General features: G+C 49.3%; 1 protein-coding gene across 1 annotated transcript in view; it reads right to left on the bottom strand.

Moving 5' to 3' along the window:
• The window catches only part of BRPF3 (bromodomain and PHD finger containing 3), a 32,238-nt gene that overhangs the window by 12,120 nt on the left and 1,091 nt on the right, over positions 1–19,027 (bottom strand). The window contains exons 3-10 of the mRNA XM_006759053.2: positions 17,625–19,027; positions 14,739–14,895; positions 11,924–12,055; positions 8,421–8,549; positions 7,818–8,130; positions 6,782–7,084; positions 4,094–4,600; positions 1,165–1,258 (exon numbers count right to left, since the gene is read on the bottom strand). Coding sequence (XP_006759116.2) covers positions 1,165–1,258; positions 4,094–4,600; positions 6,782–7,084; positions 7,818–8,130; positions 8,421–8,549; positions 11,924–12,055; positions 14,739–14,895; positions 17,625–19,027 — 3,038 coding nt within the window. The remainder of the gene's footprint in view (positions 1–1,164; positions 1,259–4,093; positions 4,601–6,781; positions 7,085–7,817; positions 8,131–8,420; positions 8,550–11,923; positions 12,056–14,738; positions 14,896–17,624) is intronic.

Here is a 19,027-nt window from a genome sequence, read left to right as displayed (position 1 = left end):
AAGAGTAAGAAAGGGCAGCTCTGAGGTTTGGTGGGGAGGGACATCTCAAAGGAGCCACTGAAAGCCGGGCCTGCAGCAGCGGGAACAGGTCCAGGCCCAAGGGGGAGGGGGCTTCCCATGGACCCACCAGGAGCCAGGAGCCAGATGAGAACAAGCACCTAACAGAACGCACACCCAACCGGCCTTGGCGGTGCTTCAAGCTCAGATACACAGTCTTCTCGTGCTCATTCCCAGGACCATCTCCCCTGCTCTGAACGCAGAATCCATTCAGCAACCACATGGAGGGACCAGGAGGTCAGCCTTTGTGGCACTGAGGGTCGCCCACTTCCAAGAGTCCCACACTCCTTGGTTCCTTGTACAGCTCACAAGACAGAGCAAGGAACTCTTGCATGTGGAAAAACATTAAGGCTCTGGTATCAGAAATCCTCCCTTCAGGTAAAAGAATGGGAAAAGAAACTCACCTCCCAGCTCAACAAAGAGCAGGGACCTTTGGCTAATAAAAGGCAATTTCAAATCTCCTATCAGCTCATTCTTATCCCCACACCACACCTCTAAAGGGGCCATAGCTATGACGACCCAAAAGGCACAGGGTGAAACCATGTCTGTAATGAGCTGGGTTATCTGAGTGGGTCGGGGGACAGGTGGAGGACTGGCTCAAATATTAACTTCTCTGGGCAACAGAGATATGGCTGGCCTGCGTTCTAGAGCCAAATTCAGCTCCACAAACCCTTAAAGCAGTGGTTCTCAACCTTCTGGTCCTTTAAATACAGTTCCTCATGTTGTGACCCAACCATAAAATTATTTTCGTTGCTACTTCATAACTGTCATGTTGCTACTGTTATGAATCGTCATGTAAATATCTGATATGCAGGATGGTCTTAGGCGACCCCTGTGAAAGGGTCGTTCGACCACCAAAGGGGTCGCAACCCATAGGTTGAGAACCGCCGCCTTAAAGCATCAGCATCACCCCTCCCCTCCTAGTCAGATCCGGCCCGAGGGTCAAGGGTCATGCTGTTTCCTAGGAGCTCCCAGTTACAGACCAGAGGCCTCAGGAAATAGCAGGGCTGGGGAAGAAAACATCTGAGATAAGCAGAAAGGTTCAAGCTGTAGCCAGGCGGAGAGTAAAGGGAGAGGTGGTGAAGCTTTGGGGACAAGTGTTCTTACCTGCAAGCTTCAAATGCCAGTCCACCACTGAGACCCAAACTACACTCCGAGTCAGACCCGCTTTCCGTGTGTTTTCCGAAGCCGTTGGTTACACCTGCCAAGGACACAGAGTGAGCCTGTGTGCAGCACCCCACCCACCCCGCCCCCACCTTTCGCTACAGCATGGCCACCACAGGAGGGCTCAGCGAGGAGGGGTGGAGAATGGCTGTGCCCATCCCTGTGGAAAATGGTCTTGGGTGGTAGAATCTGATATAGATTTGGGGGAAATGTTGGCGGGGGCAATGAGCAGACACTGCGTGTTCTTTCCCTTCCTCTGGTTTTACTGTAAGGAAAACACAGCTCACTCGTTATTGTCATCTGGCTACAAAGGGAAATACCAAGACTTCCCCACTCCGGCTGGCTTACAAGTCCCTGGGTCTGCTTTCCATTTCAAGCCTCGATTATCAGGGAGGCTCCTCTGCCTCTTGGGGAGCCCACCCGCCTGGCCTCTTCAGATAAACACTCACACACCCTATCCATGACACAGCTGGCAGCAGCTGCTTCACTCTTTAGGGATGGGGTCAGGGAGGTTGGGGCAGGATAAGGGCTGTGTAACCGCGCCTGGAGATATCTAGCAGGCCTGTCAGACTTGGGGACGGGGGCCTTTTCCGCAGAACGAAAGCAGACCAGCCCTTCCTGGGACAGGGAGTCAGCATTCCCTGGGTTCTAGACTGGGCTCTTAAGTACAGGCCCCCTTTCCTCTTTAAGCCTTGGCCTCCCTTCTGGGAATATAATATGTTCTCACTCACAGAGGATGCTATTAAGTATGAATGAGAGGAGGTCTGTTACAGCAGGCAGCCCTTTGGAGGCAGATGAAGACTACCTGCTCATCTCAGGGACATGACTCTCATTGGCTGTGAAGGCTTCAACTCTCCTCTGTCTCCCCAACTCTTAACCACAATCCAGAGAGCTGCACGTCAGAGGGATAAGTCAGGAGCTCTATGTCACCTTGGCCAGTAAACTGTAAGGCACATCACACCTGTGAGAGCAGGTGTGCGCCAAGATAGCTGGACTCTGACCTAGCTCTGCCTCTAACACTGTGACATCAATTTAAGTCACTAAGCCAGCTGTGCCTTAGGTGCCTCATCTGTAAAGGACCAATACCTGTTTTCATGGGGGTCAAAGAAGGGTGTGCAGAAGCATTCCTGAGCATAGGGCAGCTGGACTAGAGGAGGAACAGGCTAGCGGTATCCCCAAGCAGTGGGCCCTCTGGGCTTGGGTGAGCCTGATGTCCACCTTCCCAGTAGCAGGACTTGTCATTTTTAATGCAGTGTTCTCAGTGTTGCTTGGCTGTGCCTGCTGTGGCTGAGAGGATGACAGCGATGACTGCGACCATCTACTGCTACATGCCAAGTGCCTTATGCAGACTATTTCCCATCCTTAGAGCCCTGCAAAGCAGGTGTCACTAGCCCCAAATTAGAAATAAGGAAACGGCCTGTTCAATTTGCCCCAGCTAATTACTTTGATGCAGAGCTGGTAAGAAGACGGAATTTGAACTCAGGTCTGCCTAACTGCAGGCCTCAAGCTCTTGACTCTACCAACTTACTCCCCTAATACAGCGAAGCTTGGGCCAGATGGGAAGGGAAGGTATTGTATTACTGGTAACAAAGTGATAGGAAGGAAGAGAGAAAAGCAGAAAAAACATGTGCTGGCCATACAGCCCAAAGCCACCACATGAAAGGACATGAGAGAGACATGAGGAGCAACAACCAAGAGCAGGCCTCTCCCCACGAAGCAAGCTGGCCTTCCATATCCCACTGAAACTCAACTACTGTCTGCCAACGTGGGCCTTGCCCGTTCCTGCCCACCTCACCATCCAGCCTTGGCTCCCAGCTCTCCAAAAGCCCCTCTCCAAACTGTCCCTCTCAGAGACTGTCCTTGCTTCCACACACACCTGGGCCTGACCCCTCTCTCCCGTCTACTCCTTTCCATTCTGCCCTTAGCCCTTAGGAACAGCTCAGGCATCAACTCTTCATGAAACCTTCCCTACTCCTCCAGCTCATGGTCCCTGGACACCTCCAGCAGTGCTGTCACCTACATATAACCACCTACTGTCCAGCACTGCAGCACCTCTGCACCCCAGCGGGCCATCCAGCCTCCTCACAAGCCTGTGAACCCTTCTGGAGCTGGAACTAGCCTAATTACCTGCCCCTCCACATGAGTGCTGGACATGAGTAAGGATTCTTTAGTGACTGAGCCCCTATTACCCACTTCTGAGACTCATCTCTACCACCCCTGGCTCACTCGCCTACAGCCACATTGTTTCCCTCGCTGTTCCTCAGGCATGCAGGCACGTTCCCACCCAGGGCCTGTGCACCTGCTAGTCTATCTCTGTCTTTTTGGAACGTTCTTCTCCCAGATTCCCAAATAGCTCACACCTTCAACTCCTTCAGATCTTTAGTCAAATGTCACCTCCTCGGAAGGCCTCTCCTGGCCGCTCTCTAACACCACCCAGCATGCCTTATGCCCCTTCCCTGTTAGTTTTTTCTCCATAACTTCTAATATAAGATACAATCCACTCACTTGCTTTTAATGTATCTTCCCTCCAAGGGAGGAGACTTTTGCACCAGCACCTAGAAGAGTGCCTGATATAAATACCTGATGAATGAATGAACTCAAATGAAGACAGGACCTATTTTACCATGTGCAGCTTTGCATCCCCATCAGGGCCAAAGAGAGCCCCAGACACAAGCTAGCCCTCTCAAAATACTTGCTCAAAGCCTATTTCCCCAGGCCTCTACTCATCATGTGCCAGGCCCAACTGTGAACCGGGAGCCCTCAATGCTACCACTGGCATCCACAAGAGCTATTAGGGAGGTGGCCGACGGGGGGAGGTGCTGGCTGGCAAGGCAAAGCAGAGAAGTAGGGAGAGAAGTCACAGGAAGGTCACCTGTTTCTTCCTCCTGCTGGGAGGACCTCTCCCCGTCACTCTCACTACAGCTCCTGCTCCTTGGCCGCTTCCGGGAGTGCTGCCCATCCTCGATGCTGCCCGGAGAGGCAGGAGAGCCCGCTGCGCCATGGTCCTCGCCATTCTCCAGGGCGCCATCTGGGCTCCTCTGCAGCTTCACCCCGTTCTTGGCCTTCTTAAAGAGGACCGAGGTGCGGCGGCCCACACTACCGAGCGGGGCACCGTCAGGGTCCTCGGAGGCCATGAGGGACAGTCTGTTGATGTCACCATCACTGAGCAGGTGTTGCAAGGGCTCGTTCCCTAGCTGCAGAGGTGATTTTCGCAAAAGCTCATCTTCTTCCACCTTTCTGGGTTTTAGGAACCGGCTTGGAGGTTTGTTGTCACTGATGGGTTTTAGAGTGGGGGGATCTGGAGGGGATTCTTGTTCAGACAAGGAAGGTGCAGGCCCAGTGGGCTCCAGGGTTGGTGGGGGAGGCAGTTTGGAGTCATCTGTTAGAGAAAAAGAGAACCTGCTTGAACATTTTAGATAAAGTCTGCCCCTACGAGCCAGCTAATGACACTGATAACCAAGAACCCAAAAGCACTAGCTGCTCCAGGCTTGAGAAGCACCCCGGGTCTCAGTCTGAGGTGAAGAGAAAGTAGGACTAAGTTTTCTTAACACTAGTAGTCCTCAACCCTGGCCATGAATTAGGATCACCTAGGACGTTTCTTAAAAATTTCAATGCCAAGGTCCTATTCCAGACCCACTGAAACCAAACCTCCAAAAAGGAGGCATTCTTTTTTAAGCTTACCAGGGGAGTCTGATGAGGTGCGGGTACACACCACTGCTCCACACCTGAGAAACCCAAAGGCTGCCTACTCAATCAATAATTAGGTGAGTCTCAGCTGCACAAATTAGGAGTCTACAGTTCTCATTAGACTCAAAGGTTTTCCCATCTTTCACTATACAGTATTTTGGTTCCTATCACCCAAATGAAGGAAACAGGACAAACAGAAAGAATAAGTTTATAGATATGGGAAAAATGAGGCCAAGTAAGTTAAATCAGGGATTTCCAAACATGTCTGTTCACCTACCATCTTGAAACTTTTATTTTTTAAGAATTTTTATATTGATTTTTAGAGAGAAAGGGAGAAGAAGGGAAGAAGGGAGAAAGAGAGAGAGAAAGAGAGAGAGAGAGAGAGAGAGGTATTTGTTGTTCCACTTATTTATGCATTCATTGGTTGATTCTTATATGATACACACCCCTCAGAAGAAGGGAAGAAGGGAGAAAGAGAGAGAGAAAGAGAGAGAGAGAGAGAGAGAGGTATTTGTTGTTCCACTTATTTATGCATTCATTGGTTGATTCTTATATGTGCCTTGACCAGGGGTCAAACCCACAATCTAGGCGTACCCGACTGCACTCTAACTAACTGAGCTATCTGGCCAGGGCCGAAACGTTTAAAAACTGAGACTTCCAAACCACAGCCGAGACTGCCCTAATCTGAATATCTGGGAGGTGAACCCTGGAATTTTGTTTGAAATCCTTCAGGGGTGGGGAACCTTTTTTCTGCCAAGGGTCATCAGGATATTTATAACATTATTCTGGTGCCATACATAATGATCAGCTTAATTAGCCTGCTATATTTGGTCAAACTGTAATTAACTTATCCCTAATGTCTTGGCAAGACCAATGACTTCACGGGCCTTATATGGCCCGCGGGCCGGATGTTTCCCACCCCTGCTCTAGGAGCTGCTGCAAGCTGGGCCACTGGGCATGACCCTATGCTGCCACACCCTGGGTGGGGATACTGCCATGGGGACACATGCTGGCTGCTACGCCACATGGGGCATGAGGAAGAATCACAACGAGCACAAAGCCGTCTAAAGCCAAATATGACCTCTCAGCCATGTCCCATTCTCTGCCAATCTAAAATGGGCCATTCCCTGTAATGTGGCCCCCTTCCCTCTGGAAATAATTCTCCACATTTTGAACTGATGACAGGCCCTCCCAAGCCATAGGCTCAGATCCAAGGATAGGTAGGAGGGGGACGTGGGAGAATGGGAAGCAGTTCAGGTTTCAAGCCCGGGAGTCTCTGAGAATCACTTCCCAGCTGTCTTTGCAATCTGGCCTTTCTGCTTTGGGATGGGCCTATAGACTTGGCCAGCTAGGGTCAGAGCCGCGAGGCAGCTTGAGAGCCCAGACTATCTTTAGGGTCTTTCTTTTCTATAACCCCCAGCCCCACCACAACCTAAGCTGCTCTAAGAGCCTCTCTACATGATGGTATAAGGTGAACTGATATTTAACTGGTATGTGCAATAGGACCACATCAGGTGCAAAATACTAAAATATTTCTTTACTGGTTAATAACAGCTGCTGAGCCCCAGCCTCTGAAACTCCCTGAACCGGCCCACAATCCAGCCACTAAATATCCACATCAGCGGCCACCAGTTCATTCCAATACAACAGCCAACACCTACTCTGACTGATAAACTTTGGTCTCTACTGATGGTTAAATATTTTGAATATCAACCCTGGGCATATGCGGAAGTGTGACCCCTCCAAGGGCTTCTGCTTGCCCACAAAGATCAGACCTAAACTCAAGGAAGGATGCTTCTACTCAGGATTTCAGCTTAACCCTTGCTCCCTTACCCTGCCCCCAGCATCCTGCCTGTCCGTGACCGTCTCTCACCTCTGTCCCCATCGTCTTCCGGCTCCTCCTGCAGGGCCTGCTCCAGCACAGCCCCGTCTCCCCGGGGCCCTGCCTGAAGCTCCTCATGGGACACAGCCTTGTTCAGGGAGGGTGGCGGTGGCGGCGGCGGCTGTGCCAGCTTCTGCCGAAGAACATTGATCTCCCGGCGCAGCATGCGGACGCGGCGGGTCCGGGCCCCACTGGACCGCATGGCACTCACCAGGTCCAGTTTCTCCAGCAGCTCCTTCAGCTGCACCTCCGTGGACAGATGAGCCCGGTTCTCTGGGATGAGGATGTTGTCCACTGCCAGGGAGAAGGGAGGAGAGAAGGGGCTGAAGGACCTGCCTAGCCCAGGGGAAGGGGAAGGGGCTGAATCCTTTGGATGCAAAATACTCTCCTGGAATGCCTGAGCCTGTGGCTTCCAGCAACATCACTGTGGGGCCTTGGCCCTGGCACCACAGCTGTCCACAGGGCAGCCACAAGGACAAGGTCAGAATCTGGGAAACATCTGCAGGAAACATTCCACAGTCACGATTATGGGCTCTATGGAGCAGGCACGAGGCAGCTTGGCAATCCCCTGGCCTGAGTGACTGTTTGGCTGCTGCCATTGAAAAGCAAACAGGGGCCGGCAGGGCGCGGGCTCTAAGGCAATTCTGGTCTCTGCACTCTCTGTATCCTCCACCTGCACTCTCTGAATGAGCCAAACACACAGCCGCCTGCCTTCACTACCCCATGCCCCAGCGCCACACAGAGGGTCTGGGAGAAGAAGACCCCAGTGAGGCTTTAGCTTTTCAGACAGACAGCTAGTACCTGATTCCCCTTTCCTACCATTCAGGAAGTGCTCAGTGAATTAGTTAATCTTTAATCCTCGGAACTATTCCAGCCACAAGCAGATATATTCCAGCCTGCGCCTACCCCCAGCTTTGCTCCTGGAATCTACCCTACAGCCCCAAGGTCCACTCTGATCCCTGGCTTTCTGGGCTCTGTCCCTGTGCCTCCTCCTAGCCCACCCTCCCCACCCGCCCAGGCTTCTCACCGTCTTCCCAGGAAAAGCGATAAAAGTCCTCCAATTTGGGTGACTCGGGCAGGTGGGTGCCCCTCTCGGGGTCATAGCCGATGTTCTCTGCCTGCCGCCGGGCGTGCCGCAGGATGGCCCCTCCCAGGTCCCGCAGGCGGACAGCTGCTCGGTGGAAAATTGTGTCTTTAGCATTATACTTCATGCAGTTGGAAACTATAAGGTTAAAGTCCTCCTCAAACTCCTCCAAGGTGTGGTACAGATGGGACTCCAGCTTCCGCCTCATAGTAGAAAAATCCATTGGCTTGGATATGAATTCCAGGTAATCTGGAACCTAAACATATAAAACCTGTACAATTACAACAACCATTTACTAGCCAAACAGGTGTACCCTTCACCGGCACTCCAGCCTCCCCATTCCCTGGTTTGACCATTCTGGGCTCACTCAGAGCCCCAGGGCCCTGGCCCACCCTGGTCTGCTGACCCCTTACCATTGGCAGTCTACTGGCCTTGCCAGACACCTCCAGTTTTTGTACACTGTCATTCAACCCCCTCCTGGCCTTCGCAGATCATTCCCAGTTCTGAGGGGATCACTGTTCAGGAAGTGGGGTGGGGGGAACTTGCCTCACTCAGGTTGACGGGTTCAGCAAAGATGTGTGCGGGATCCTTCTCCTGCAGCAAGTCCAGTGTTGTCCTCAGCAAAACATTGAATGGCATCAGCTCTAGCTCCATGGCAGCCTGCTGGACCTTGATCTGTGGGAAGGTGGGGAGAAATCAGGATCTCCCTCCCCTTGAAGAGGCACTAAACTTTTTCTTTATAGCTTGACTTTCACCAATTGTGTATAACAAATTTTCAAGGCTATTAAGCTGACCATTTTATTAGGAGTGACCACCTAACCCACAGCCTAGATACCAATGTACAAGCCAAGATACCAAGAGCTACCCCTATGTGGATGTTTCCTATGTATCAAGCACCACACCAAAACTTAAGAGTGGTAATAATTATATAGTTGACCCTTGAATAACACAGGTTTGAACTGAGCAGCTCCATTTATACATGGATTTTTTTCAATAAATATTGTTAATGTATGCTCTCTTCCTTATGATTTTAACATTTTCTTTCCTCTAGCTTATTTTAGTGTAAGAATACAATATATAATACATATAACATTCAAAGTATGTGTTAGTCAACTGTTAGCAGTAAGGCTTCTGGTCAACAGTAAGCTACTAGTAGTTAAGTTTTAGGGAAATCGTTATATGCAGATTTTAACTATGCTGGGGGTCAGAGCCCCTAATGCCCACATTGTTCAAGAGTCAACTGTAGCCCTAACCGGTTTGGCTCAGTGGATAGAGCATCGGCCTGCGGACTGAATGGTCCCGGGTTCAAGTCCGGCATCAATAAAATATATATTTTTTAAAAAAGAGTCAACTGTAATAATAATGACTACTGTTATAGTCCTTTCTAAGTGCCAAGTAACATTTTAAGCATTATATATAAGTGAGTACATGAGGTAAGTATAGATGAGGTATTTTACAAAAGGAAACGGAGGCACAGAGGGACTAAGTAACTGACTGGCCCCAGGTCACACAGCCAGTAAGGGACAGAGCTGGGACTACACCCCAGGCAGCCTGGTTCTACAGTGTGTGTTCTTGATGGCTATGTCACACTGCCTCTCTACTCACATTACCTCAATTAATCAACACAACAACCCTGAAGGAGAAACTTATTATCCCCATTTTATAAATATGGAATATGAATCATTAACCCATGGTCGTCACCTGGCTAAAGAGCAGGGTCTGACTTAGTCCAAGGAGCACAGTGATGATATAAAATGATCCTTGGGCCAAAATTCCCACCTGGTGTGCTGAGATATTGATCCCACTGGCCTCTGGAATGTCTGGGTTGAGCTGGGCTGACCTGGGCCTCCAGGCTCATCCCCTCGGACAGCAAGCAGCTTATCGTATTTACAGTAGTATGCTTTACTATGTTATATTCATGTGTGTCCTACTATGAAAAGGTTGGGAAGCCATGGATTAGACTATGAAAAGTCCTGTCTCTTGGCTGCATCAAAACAGGTCTGCCTGCTTCCTTTCCTCTTTCATTTCTGTGAACCAGAGGCAGGAAAAAAAAGCTCAGGTGGGAATCCAGGCCTGGGATGGCAAACAGTGTGAATCCAGGAGAAGGTCCTGAGATGTCCCCCATGCCACCCATGCGAAGTATGGCAAGAACTGCCAGGTCTCAGAGGTAAACTCAGGCCTTGCGTTGGGGCTTAACAGAGAAGTGGGAGTTTAGAGAAAGAGAGAAAGGAACATTCCAGTAACAGCTGCTATTCCTGAATCAGAGAGAACAGTTTTAGCTCATCATTCATTGAATTAATAGTATTTATGCTTTAGCCGGTTTGGCTCAATGGATAGAGCATTAGCCTGTGGACTAAAGGGTCCCAGGTTCAATTCAAGTCAAGGCCACGTACCTTGGTTGCAGGCTCCTCCCAGGCTCAGACCCTGGCTGGGGCACATGCAGGAGGCAACCGATCAATGTGCTTTTCTCACATCAATGTTTCTCTCTATCTTTCCCCATCTCTCTAAAAAAAAATCACTGGAAAAATATCCTCAGGTGAGGATTAGAAAAAGAAAAAAAAATTACTTTTTAAAAAATAGTATTTGCGCCCTAACCGGTTTGGCTGTAGATAGAGCATTAGCTTGCGGACTGAAGGGTCCCAGGTTTGATTCTAGTCAAGGGCATGTACCTTGGTTGCAGGCACATCCCCAGTAAGGGTGTGCAGGAGGCAGCTGATCGATGTTTCTCACTCATCAATGTTTCTAACTCTCTATTCCTCTCCCTTCTTCTCTGTAGAAAATAAATAAAATATATTAAAAAATACAGTATTTGTTTTTGTGGACTTATAAAGTAGGAGGTCACAGTTCGATTCCCGGTCAGGGCACATGCCTAGGTTATGGGCTCAATCCCCAGTGTGGGGCGTGCGGGAGGCAGCTGATTAATGATTCTCTCTCATCATTTATGTTTCTATCTCTCTCTCCCTCCCTCCCTCCCTTGCTCTCTGAAATCAATAAAAATATATTTTTAAAAACACAGTATTTGCTTTATGCCATGTGTAGAGAACTGCAGTAGGTACTTCAGGGAGGCAAAGAGTGTCAATAATGATGATGATAGAAACTGACATTGTAGCCCCTCTGCTATAGGCCAGGCACCATTCTATGCTCTTTGTATATACAAGTCATCTAATCCTCACAACAACCTTATGTGGTAGGTTCTATTATTACCTCCATTTCACAGTTGAGGAAACTAAGGTATAAGGAAATTAAGCAACTTAATGTCACACAAGTAGTAAGTGGCAGAGCCAAGATTTAAACCCAGGCGGGATGGTGCCATAGTTCATATTCCTAACCCTTAAGCCACACTACCTATCTCAGCATTTCCCCATACTCAAAGGCTTAAAATATCCTTGAATAGATGTTGGGAAATTTAAATGACTTAAGACCAAAAGTGTTTAAGGGCCTAGTGAGGACCCTCAGAAGTTCCCAGGCCAGAGGTGATGGCCATCAGAATGGCCTGAGAAGCTTTTTGTTTTAAGTTTTTTTTTAAAACATATTTTTATTGATTTCAGAGAGGAAGAGAGAGGGGGAAATAGAAACATCAATGATGAGAGAGAACCATTGATCGGCTGCCTCTGGCACACCCCTACTTAAGACACCAGAGAGCACCTGTGCCCCTCAGGGCTGGAGGATTAAGCCCACAACCCGGGCATGTGCCCTTGACTGGAATTGAACCTGGGACCCTTCAGTTCACAGACCGACGTTCTATCCACTGAACCAAACCAGCTAGGACAGCCTGAGAAACTTTTTAAAATACTCAAGGCCGGGCTATCCCTAGAGTCTGAGTCAGAAACTCCAGGGACTGGCCCAGGCATATGATATTGAGCTTATGCTTGAGGCCACCAGAAGCTGAATCCCCAGAGAAGCCATCAGCAGCACCACGGAGTAGTCAGGCCTTAGAGCCCATAATGCTGGGCAAGCAGGGGAGAAAGTTTATACCAGGTCTCCTGGTGACACACTGACAGGGGAGAAAAAGTTCCTGAACAAGAGCCATGGGGCTCAGAGCTTCTCACCTGCTCCCGCTTGAGCTTCTCTCTTTTCCGAATCAGCTCGATGAGCAGCCGGGCTCGCTCCAAGTCGTGCCGCAGCTTCTGCCAGTATTTCAGCTCTTCCTTCACTGCACTTGTTTTCTCGTCCTGCTCTCGCTGCAGGAGGGAAGGGAAGGGAAAGGAAGGAGCTAGGGGCCTCCTTCCTGCCCAAAGTCCTCTCCCTAGTCAAGCTTCATGAGGCCTTGGCAAGTCAGAGCCCCAACCCCTTCCTTGACTCACAGTCCCCGAAAGCCCCTCCACCCCCTGTCCTTCCTCCTGGGCTCCCCAGACCCTATAGCAATGTTTCTTCACTGTAGCACAATTACTGCCCGGGTGAGATCTGGACCATTCCCCCTACCCTTGGGGACACCAGAGAGCACCTGTGCCCCTCGGGGCTGGAAAGAATTTCAGAGGAAACTAATAGACACCTCAGGATAGAATTTCACCCTAGAGCTTCGACTTCAGGCTAGAAAACTAAGTGTTCTTACTATAAGCTTGTACTAACTGACTTTAAAACACCTCCACCCCACCAAATACAGGATTGCAGACCTAGAAGTTACAGTGCAATCGGGTGAAGGAAGAGTGTCAGGGTTTGATGCACAAGGGCACAACAAAAAGACAACAAAAAATGATCAGACAGACTGAATATAAGATGCTGAGAGGATATAAAATAGAGAGGATCGGAGTGGGTTGGGGTTAGGTCAGGAACGGCTTCCTGGGGGAGGAATCTTACTAGGTTTTCACATGCGGATATGGATGAATAAAGCAGTAAGGAAGGCCTCTTTTGTTTTGTTGTTTTGTTTTTAAATATATATCTTTATTGATTTCAGAGAGGAGAGAGAAGTAGAAACAGCAAGGAGAGAGAATCATTGCTCAGCTGCCTCCTGCGTATCTCCTACTGGGGATTGTGCTTGCAACCAGACATGTGCCCTGACTGGGAATTGAACCGTGGCCTCCTGGTTCATAGGTTGACACTCAACCACTGAGCCACACTGGCTGGGCAAGAAAGGCCTCTTTTGGAACTGAAGGAACCATAGGGCCAAAGTGTGGAGGCATACTTAGTGGTTCTTTGCTTGGAGAAAAATGAGCTGGCCAGAGGAGAGAAGCTGGAAAATCACAAAAGCCAAGAAAGATCCAGAACCCAGCTGACAAGAAGCCTCAAATGCCAGGGCAAACAGCCTGGAGCCTGGACATATTCTGGAAAAGGAAGTGACAGGATGGAAAATGGTGTTAAGACATCACCAGTTGTAGAGCAAAGAAAGAATGAGAGGCTGGTGACCACTTAGATAGAAAGCTATTGCTGAAATTAAAGGGATATGGGTGAGCAGTATAGCTGGAGAATGGAGACAAAGGGCCATATACTGACAAATCCCCCTGAAAAGCTTAGGCAGGATTAACTGTGGCTTGTTATGGAGGGAAGAGTCAAGAGTAACTATAAGGTGGGGAACGTCTGAGGTCATGACAATAATGGGGAAATACGTTTACTGAGAGGAAGGAAGATAATGAATTCAGCTTCCAATACCTAAGCTACAGGAAACATCTACATGGGCATCTACAGTTCCTGTGCCCTAAGGGACTGAGGGCAGAAAACGAGGATGAGAACAAGAGGAGAAATCTGGAGTGACTACTCCACAGTTATTTATAGCTACGAATGTACAAGTTCTCCAATCAGACAGGCAGGCGACTGAGCCCCTGGGAATGTTACCATTACGGAGTAAGAAGTAGGATGGGCACAGGGTGCAGTCTGTGGGGTGGGTGAGGGGGGAAATGAAGTCACAGAGAAGTTCTAAGACAAGATGACCGGCATATCAAATGTAGCCCAACAGTCAATAAAGTGAGAATCTAAGGAAAGACTTGCTGAGCTGGGAGGAGGCCACTGATGTTCCATGGGAGGCTTAAGGGGAGCACTTGGACCATTCTGAGGAGGGATCAGATATAGAAATGCACCTCAGTACTCAGTTACAAAAGGCAAAAGTGAAAACAGACAGAACGTGGAGGGTAGCATGTGTGGGAATACTTAAAGGTGGAAGTAATGGAGCAATGAGTAGGGAGAGAGAACTAAAGATGTTAAAAGTCTCTCAGGCCCAGCTGGCATGGCTCAGTGGTTGAGCGTCCACCTATGAACCAGGAGGTCACAGTTGGATTCCTGGTCAGGGCACAAGCCCGGGTTTCAGGCTCAACCCCCAGTGGGGGCGTGCAGGAGGCAGCCTATAAATGATTCTCTCTCACCACTGATGTTTCTATCTCTCTCCTCCCTTCCTCTCTGAAATCAATAAAAAATATGTTTTTTTTTTAAAAGTCTCCACCCTCGCAGAAAACATTAAACAGACAGCAATTCCAGTTGCTAGTGACTAAAAGGTCATGACAATTGGGCAGGCTGTGCACTACAACTTAGGTGGTAAATTTGTGTATTATCTATGAAACATTTTTTGGGCACATGGCAATCCAGTGTCTGGAGGAAAGTGTGCCTTTTCCTAATTCATGCAATTCAGTGCTGCCTGGCTCTCATTCATCCCACTTCTCCCTTTCTGCCACATCTAAAGGGTTTTCTCCACATACACAGAAAGCTGGGCTTGCTCTCCACTATCCCCTACAATTTGCTCCAAAGTCAAGCTTCTCCCATCCAGAAGGAGATGCTTCTGGTCTGAAGAGCTCTATAGTGCTGGAGGTCATTCCTGGGATAGACCACCTAGAGGGGTGACCACATATAGGCAAAGGCTCCACAGAGGGTTGGGGGAAGAGGGAGCCCCGACCATCACTCCTTCTTCACTCTCCACCTCCAAATCACCATGTCACCTACCTGCTCGGCATTTCTTTGGGACTGCAGGTGGGAATGCAGGCGCCGAATGAGGGGGACACCGTTCCGTGCCTGCCGCTTCAACAGCCAATAGTTGTGAAGCCGCTGCATGAACTGGTTTTTCCTCTGAAAGGAGAGACCACTACAGATCTTGTTCAACCTTGAGTAGAGGCAAAGGGAAGTGACAGACAGGGTCAGTGGGCTGACCAGATTATAGCCTCCTCTCCAGACCCGGGTTCATTTATGAACCTTATAAAGGAAGACAGACTAAAGTGGCCAAATGCCTCACCTCAGAGAACGGCTTGAAAAGGACAGCAGAGTTAAGCAGCTCAGATTCACTTGACTTTCCACATCCTGCATTGCAATCCTGAACCTCTAAAACAACCCTCTTCTAGAAACCCTGCTTCCTGCAGTTATGGACTCCAGAGAAACAGGTCTGTGCCCCAATAACCCAGCCTTCTCTTGATAAAGGCAGCAAGAGAATAGGAACTTGAGTAAGCTATGAGCAATGTGGTCACTACTTCCTGTGGCGGAGGGTCTCACCAGACCAGGGAGTAGTCCAGGGCCAAGCTGGAAGGAAAACCAGCAGGCTACTCCCAAATGCAACCCCTTGGAGTCAGTCATCTGACCTCTGGTTTTTTCATTAAAAACCTCAGCAGCCCCAAAATGTCTGATTTTGAACCAAAATATATATTTACATGGATCTAAGGTATACGAGGATGGAGAATCTAAAAACAGCCTTAGCCTTATGGTCGGGGTGTGTGACAGGAAAGGAAAGAGGTAGGAAGGGAATTAATGAGAGCCTACAATCTCTATCCTAATGCCCATACTGAAAGGTGGGTTAACATTACTCCCATGTTATAAAAGATGGAAAGGCAGCCTAGGAACAGAGGCTGAATCAATTGTTAAAGTCACTAACGCAGCTAATAAGATGATGGAGCTGGGGTGGGATCTGAATCCATGATCTCTTGGCTATTCCATGCAGTGTTCCATACTGGTTATCTACCCGGTAAGCAAAAGGCCTCAGTGCTCCTGTGGTGTTTCCACTGCGTTTCTCTTCATCTCACTCCACTGAGAGGAAGATACGCATGGCTAAACAAGAAGGTAGACCCTAAGAAGAATGGGCATCTTGGACTGGACATAGCTCACCCGGGCCTTGCACCTTTCCACAGTCAGACATTCTTGCCCCAAAGCCAAGCTTACAAAATCAGGGCCTAGGACTTTCCCCAAAGGACAGATCCCCCACCAGTGCCCATGCCAAGCACACCTGCCCAGATGCAGGCAGCCCCCTCCCTCTATAACCTCTTGGCCATGGAGGGTCCCAATAGCATTTGTGCAGATAGGAAAAAGAATAATAACAAAATAGCAGCAGCAGCCATTTATTGACAGCTTACTATGTGCCAGGCACTGTGCTAAGTGCTTTACTTGTATTATCTTATTTCTCACAACCCTATGAAGTAGGTTTGCTTATAAATAAATACAAAAAATAAGTAGCTTGCCAAAGGTCACACAGGTAGTGACAGAAACAGGATTCAAATGTAGGTCTGTCTGGTCCTTAGCCAGCCTGCAAGACACATCTTAAGAGCAGACATGGCAAAAAGTCTAGCGCCAGGGCATAACACCTTATAGATGTGGACTAAGCATTCACCCACTCATCCTAGGCAACAGGGTAGCCCGGAACAGTTCTCTGACGAGAGGATACATTTCCAAGTCGACAGAATTCTAACTCAAGCCATGGCTTGCAACAAGAGCCTCTCCCTTCTGACCTTCCATGTTCTTGTGTCTTCTTTCCAAACGACAAGTCTAGTTGCCTGTTTCCCTTGTATAACTCATTCCCTCTACCCTCTAGTATTCCTGTATCCCTATTCTTCTCATCAAGTGAGAGAGACAGCAGGTATAGAACCTACAGTTGAGCCCAAGTTGTGGTCCGGAGTCAGCCACTTTCCACCTGGTTCCAGCCCTTAGAACAGGACTTGGCATATAGTAAGTGCTCAATAAATATCTCAATGAATAAATAAAGGAGTGAACAACTTTACCTCCAGTGGCCGCGGTTTCTTCATCTGGGGGTGTGGGAGAAGGTGCAAGGACTACATTAGATGAATAATCTCCAGGATTCCTTCCTGCTCTAACATTGTATACTTAGTTATGAATATCACTCTAGAGATGAGCCTCCGCTGGAAAATCTCCTGTCTCTTGTTCTCTGCCAACCTCCCACCCCTCCAACAGTTCCAGAGACTTCTCCGATGGTTTAACAGGTACGCTGGTCTCCTATACACTTAGTAGGCTTATACACAGCTGAACCGAGTGATCCTAAATCTAAAAGCTTCTCAAGAGGAGGAGTAGCATGTACTCCCCACACCACCACCCCTCCCAGAAAATCCCTATCATTCCCAGGACCAAGCTTTCTGGACAGCAGAAAACCATACTGACCCCGAAATGGGAAGTAACTGTATCACTGTAGGGGTATTTAGAAACATGTGGGTGGGTTTGATGTTGTCACAAAGACGAGGCAACGAAGGAGGGGATTCTACTGGTATTTCAAAGACCACAGATGCTAAAATAAACATCTAGGAACGCATGGGACAGTCCTAATAAAGAAGAATTTTCCTGTCCAAAGTGCCACTTGTGACCCTATTGAAAAATACTGCCTTAGACATCCTGTCACCTGAGCTTCTAAGCAAACTTGTTTGTCTCACCTTGAACCAAAGGAAACACACTGTTCTGAGAACACAATCAAAACCACAAACCAGACTAGGTAAACCCAGGGCCCAAAGGAGAAATTTGAGGGCACAGAAGAGAACAGATGTTCATCAACAGTGCATGGGAAAGGCCACCACCAGCCCAAGAAGAAACCATTCGTCTCTAGGGCACCCTCCTGGGCAGATTTACCTGTAAGAGGGTATCTGTGGGACGGTGACCAAGGGGACAATGGAGGGCATGTCTCGACCCACTTCCTCTGGTTCCTTCTTGATCTTTTGCTTCAAAGTCATCTTGTTCTTCTTAGATACTCCTTTGAGGGGGCCACCTACTACACCTTGGCCTTCATCTTCCTCCTCCTCTTCCACCTCTTCTTTGTCTTTCTCCTCCCCACAGCCTCCCTTCAGCCCTTCCTCATCCCGAGACTCACTAAGGCTTCCAGGGGAGCCACCCTTCCTCCTAGCAGTGGCAGCACCTGGGGGGGAGTGGGCCTCACAGTAGGCAGTCTTGCGCACTGTGAAAGTGGTGCCATTTAGGCTGGTTTCACGCATGGGCTCAATCTTCATGAAGAGCCCGGCCCGCTGTGCACACGTCACATGGAAGGCTGTGTAGCAGTTCACCTTTTGGCACTGGATGGCGGCACCCAGCCCCTTCTGCTTGCAGATGTAGCAGGTCAGTTTCCAGCGGGCAGGTGGGATGTTGTCAATGCCCTCAATGGGCTCCAGGAACACGGTGTTAGCAAAGCAGACTTCAGGGATCCAGATAGCACACACCACGTGGGCCCAGTGCCCATCGCTGGTCTGTTTGAAGGCGCCACCTTTATTGGGGCAGAGGACACAATCCACAGGCCGGGAGGGAGACTGCAGGCAGCAGCGGCACAGCCACTGACCCTCGGGGATGTAGGGGACTCCGTAGCACTCCTGGTGTACAGCCAGGTTGCAGATGTCACAGAACAGAATGACGTTGCTGTTGTGGCATTCGTCATCCAGGCACACACAGCAGAAAGCATCTTCGTCAATGAGTGACTGTTGGGCCCCACTGCTACGACTCTCCAAGTATGACTCCTTCTCAAGCCGGTCTACCAGCAGCTCAAAGGTGTCTGCCGACACCAAGCTGTACCCATCTATTCGCCGCTTCTCATTCACCATGTCCAGCCAGGCAAGGTCCTCTTCATCCATATCATACTCTACCTCTGCATCCAGGTCTTCAGGCGGTTTCTCGATGTAGCGGTAGTAGGCAGCAGGCAACGGGGGTGCTTCCGGCTGACTGCCTGAGTCCACCAGGCGGAAGCTGGGCTGCGGGAGGTGGAAGGATGTGCCGGATGCATGCTTGGAACAGGACTCCTTCTTCTTGCCCTTGGATGAGGGCTTTTTGGACTTGCCAGGGAACTGAGGCTGCTCGCTGTTCTCCTTGTTACTATTACATTCAGTGATATCCTGGGCAGTCAGCTCATCCTCCGTGATGATCTTGAGTGGGTCATAGATGCTGATACGATGCAGGCGTCCATCAATGTCCACCTCAACAATCCGTTGGGCCTGGGCATATGTCAGGGTCTCCCGAGTAGGCGAGCACTTGAGACTGTAGGGGGATGGGCA

Source organism: Myotis davidii, unplaced genomic scaffold (genome assembly GCF_000327345.1).
Source record: "Myotis davidii unplaced genomic scaffold, ASM32734v1 scaffold1036, whole genome shotgun sequence".
Classification (NCBI taxonomy): Eukaryota; Metazoa; Chordata; class Mammalia; order Chiroptera; family Vespertilionidae; genus Myotis; species Myotis davidii.
This window is presented reverse-complemented; position numbering and strand designations above follow the sequence as displayed.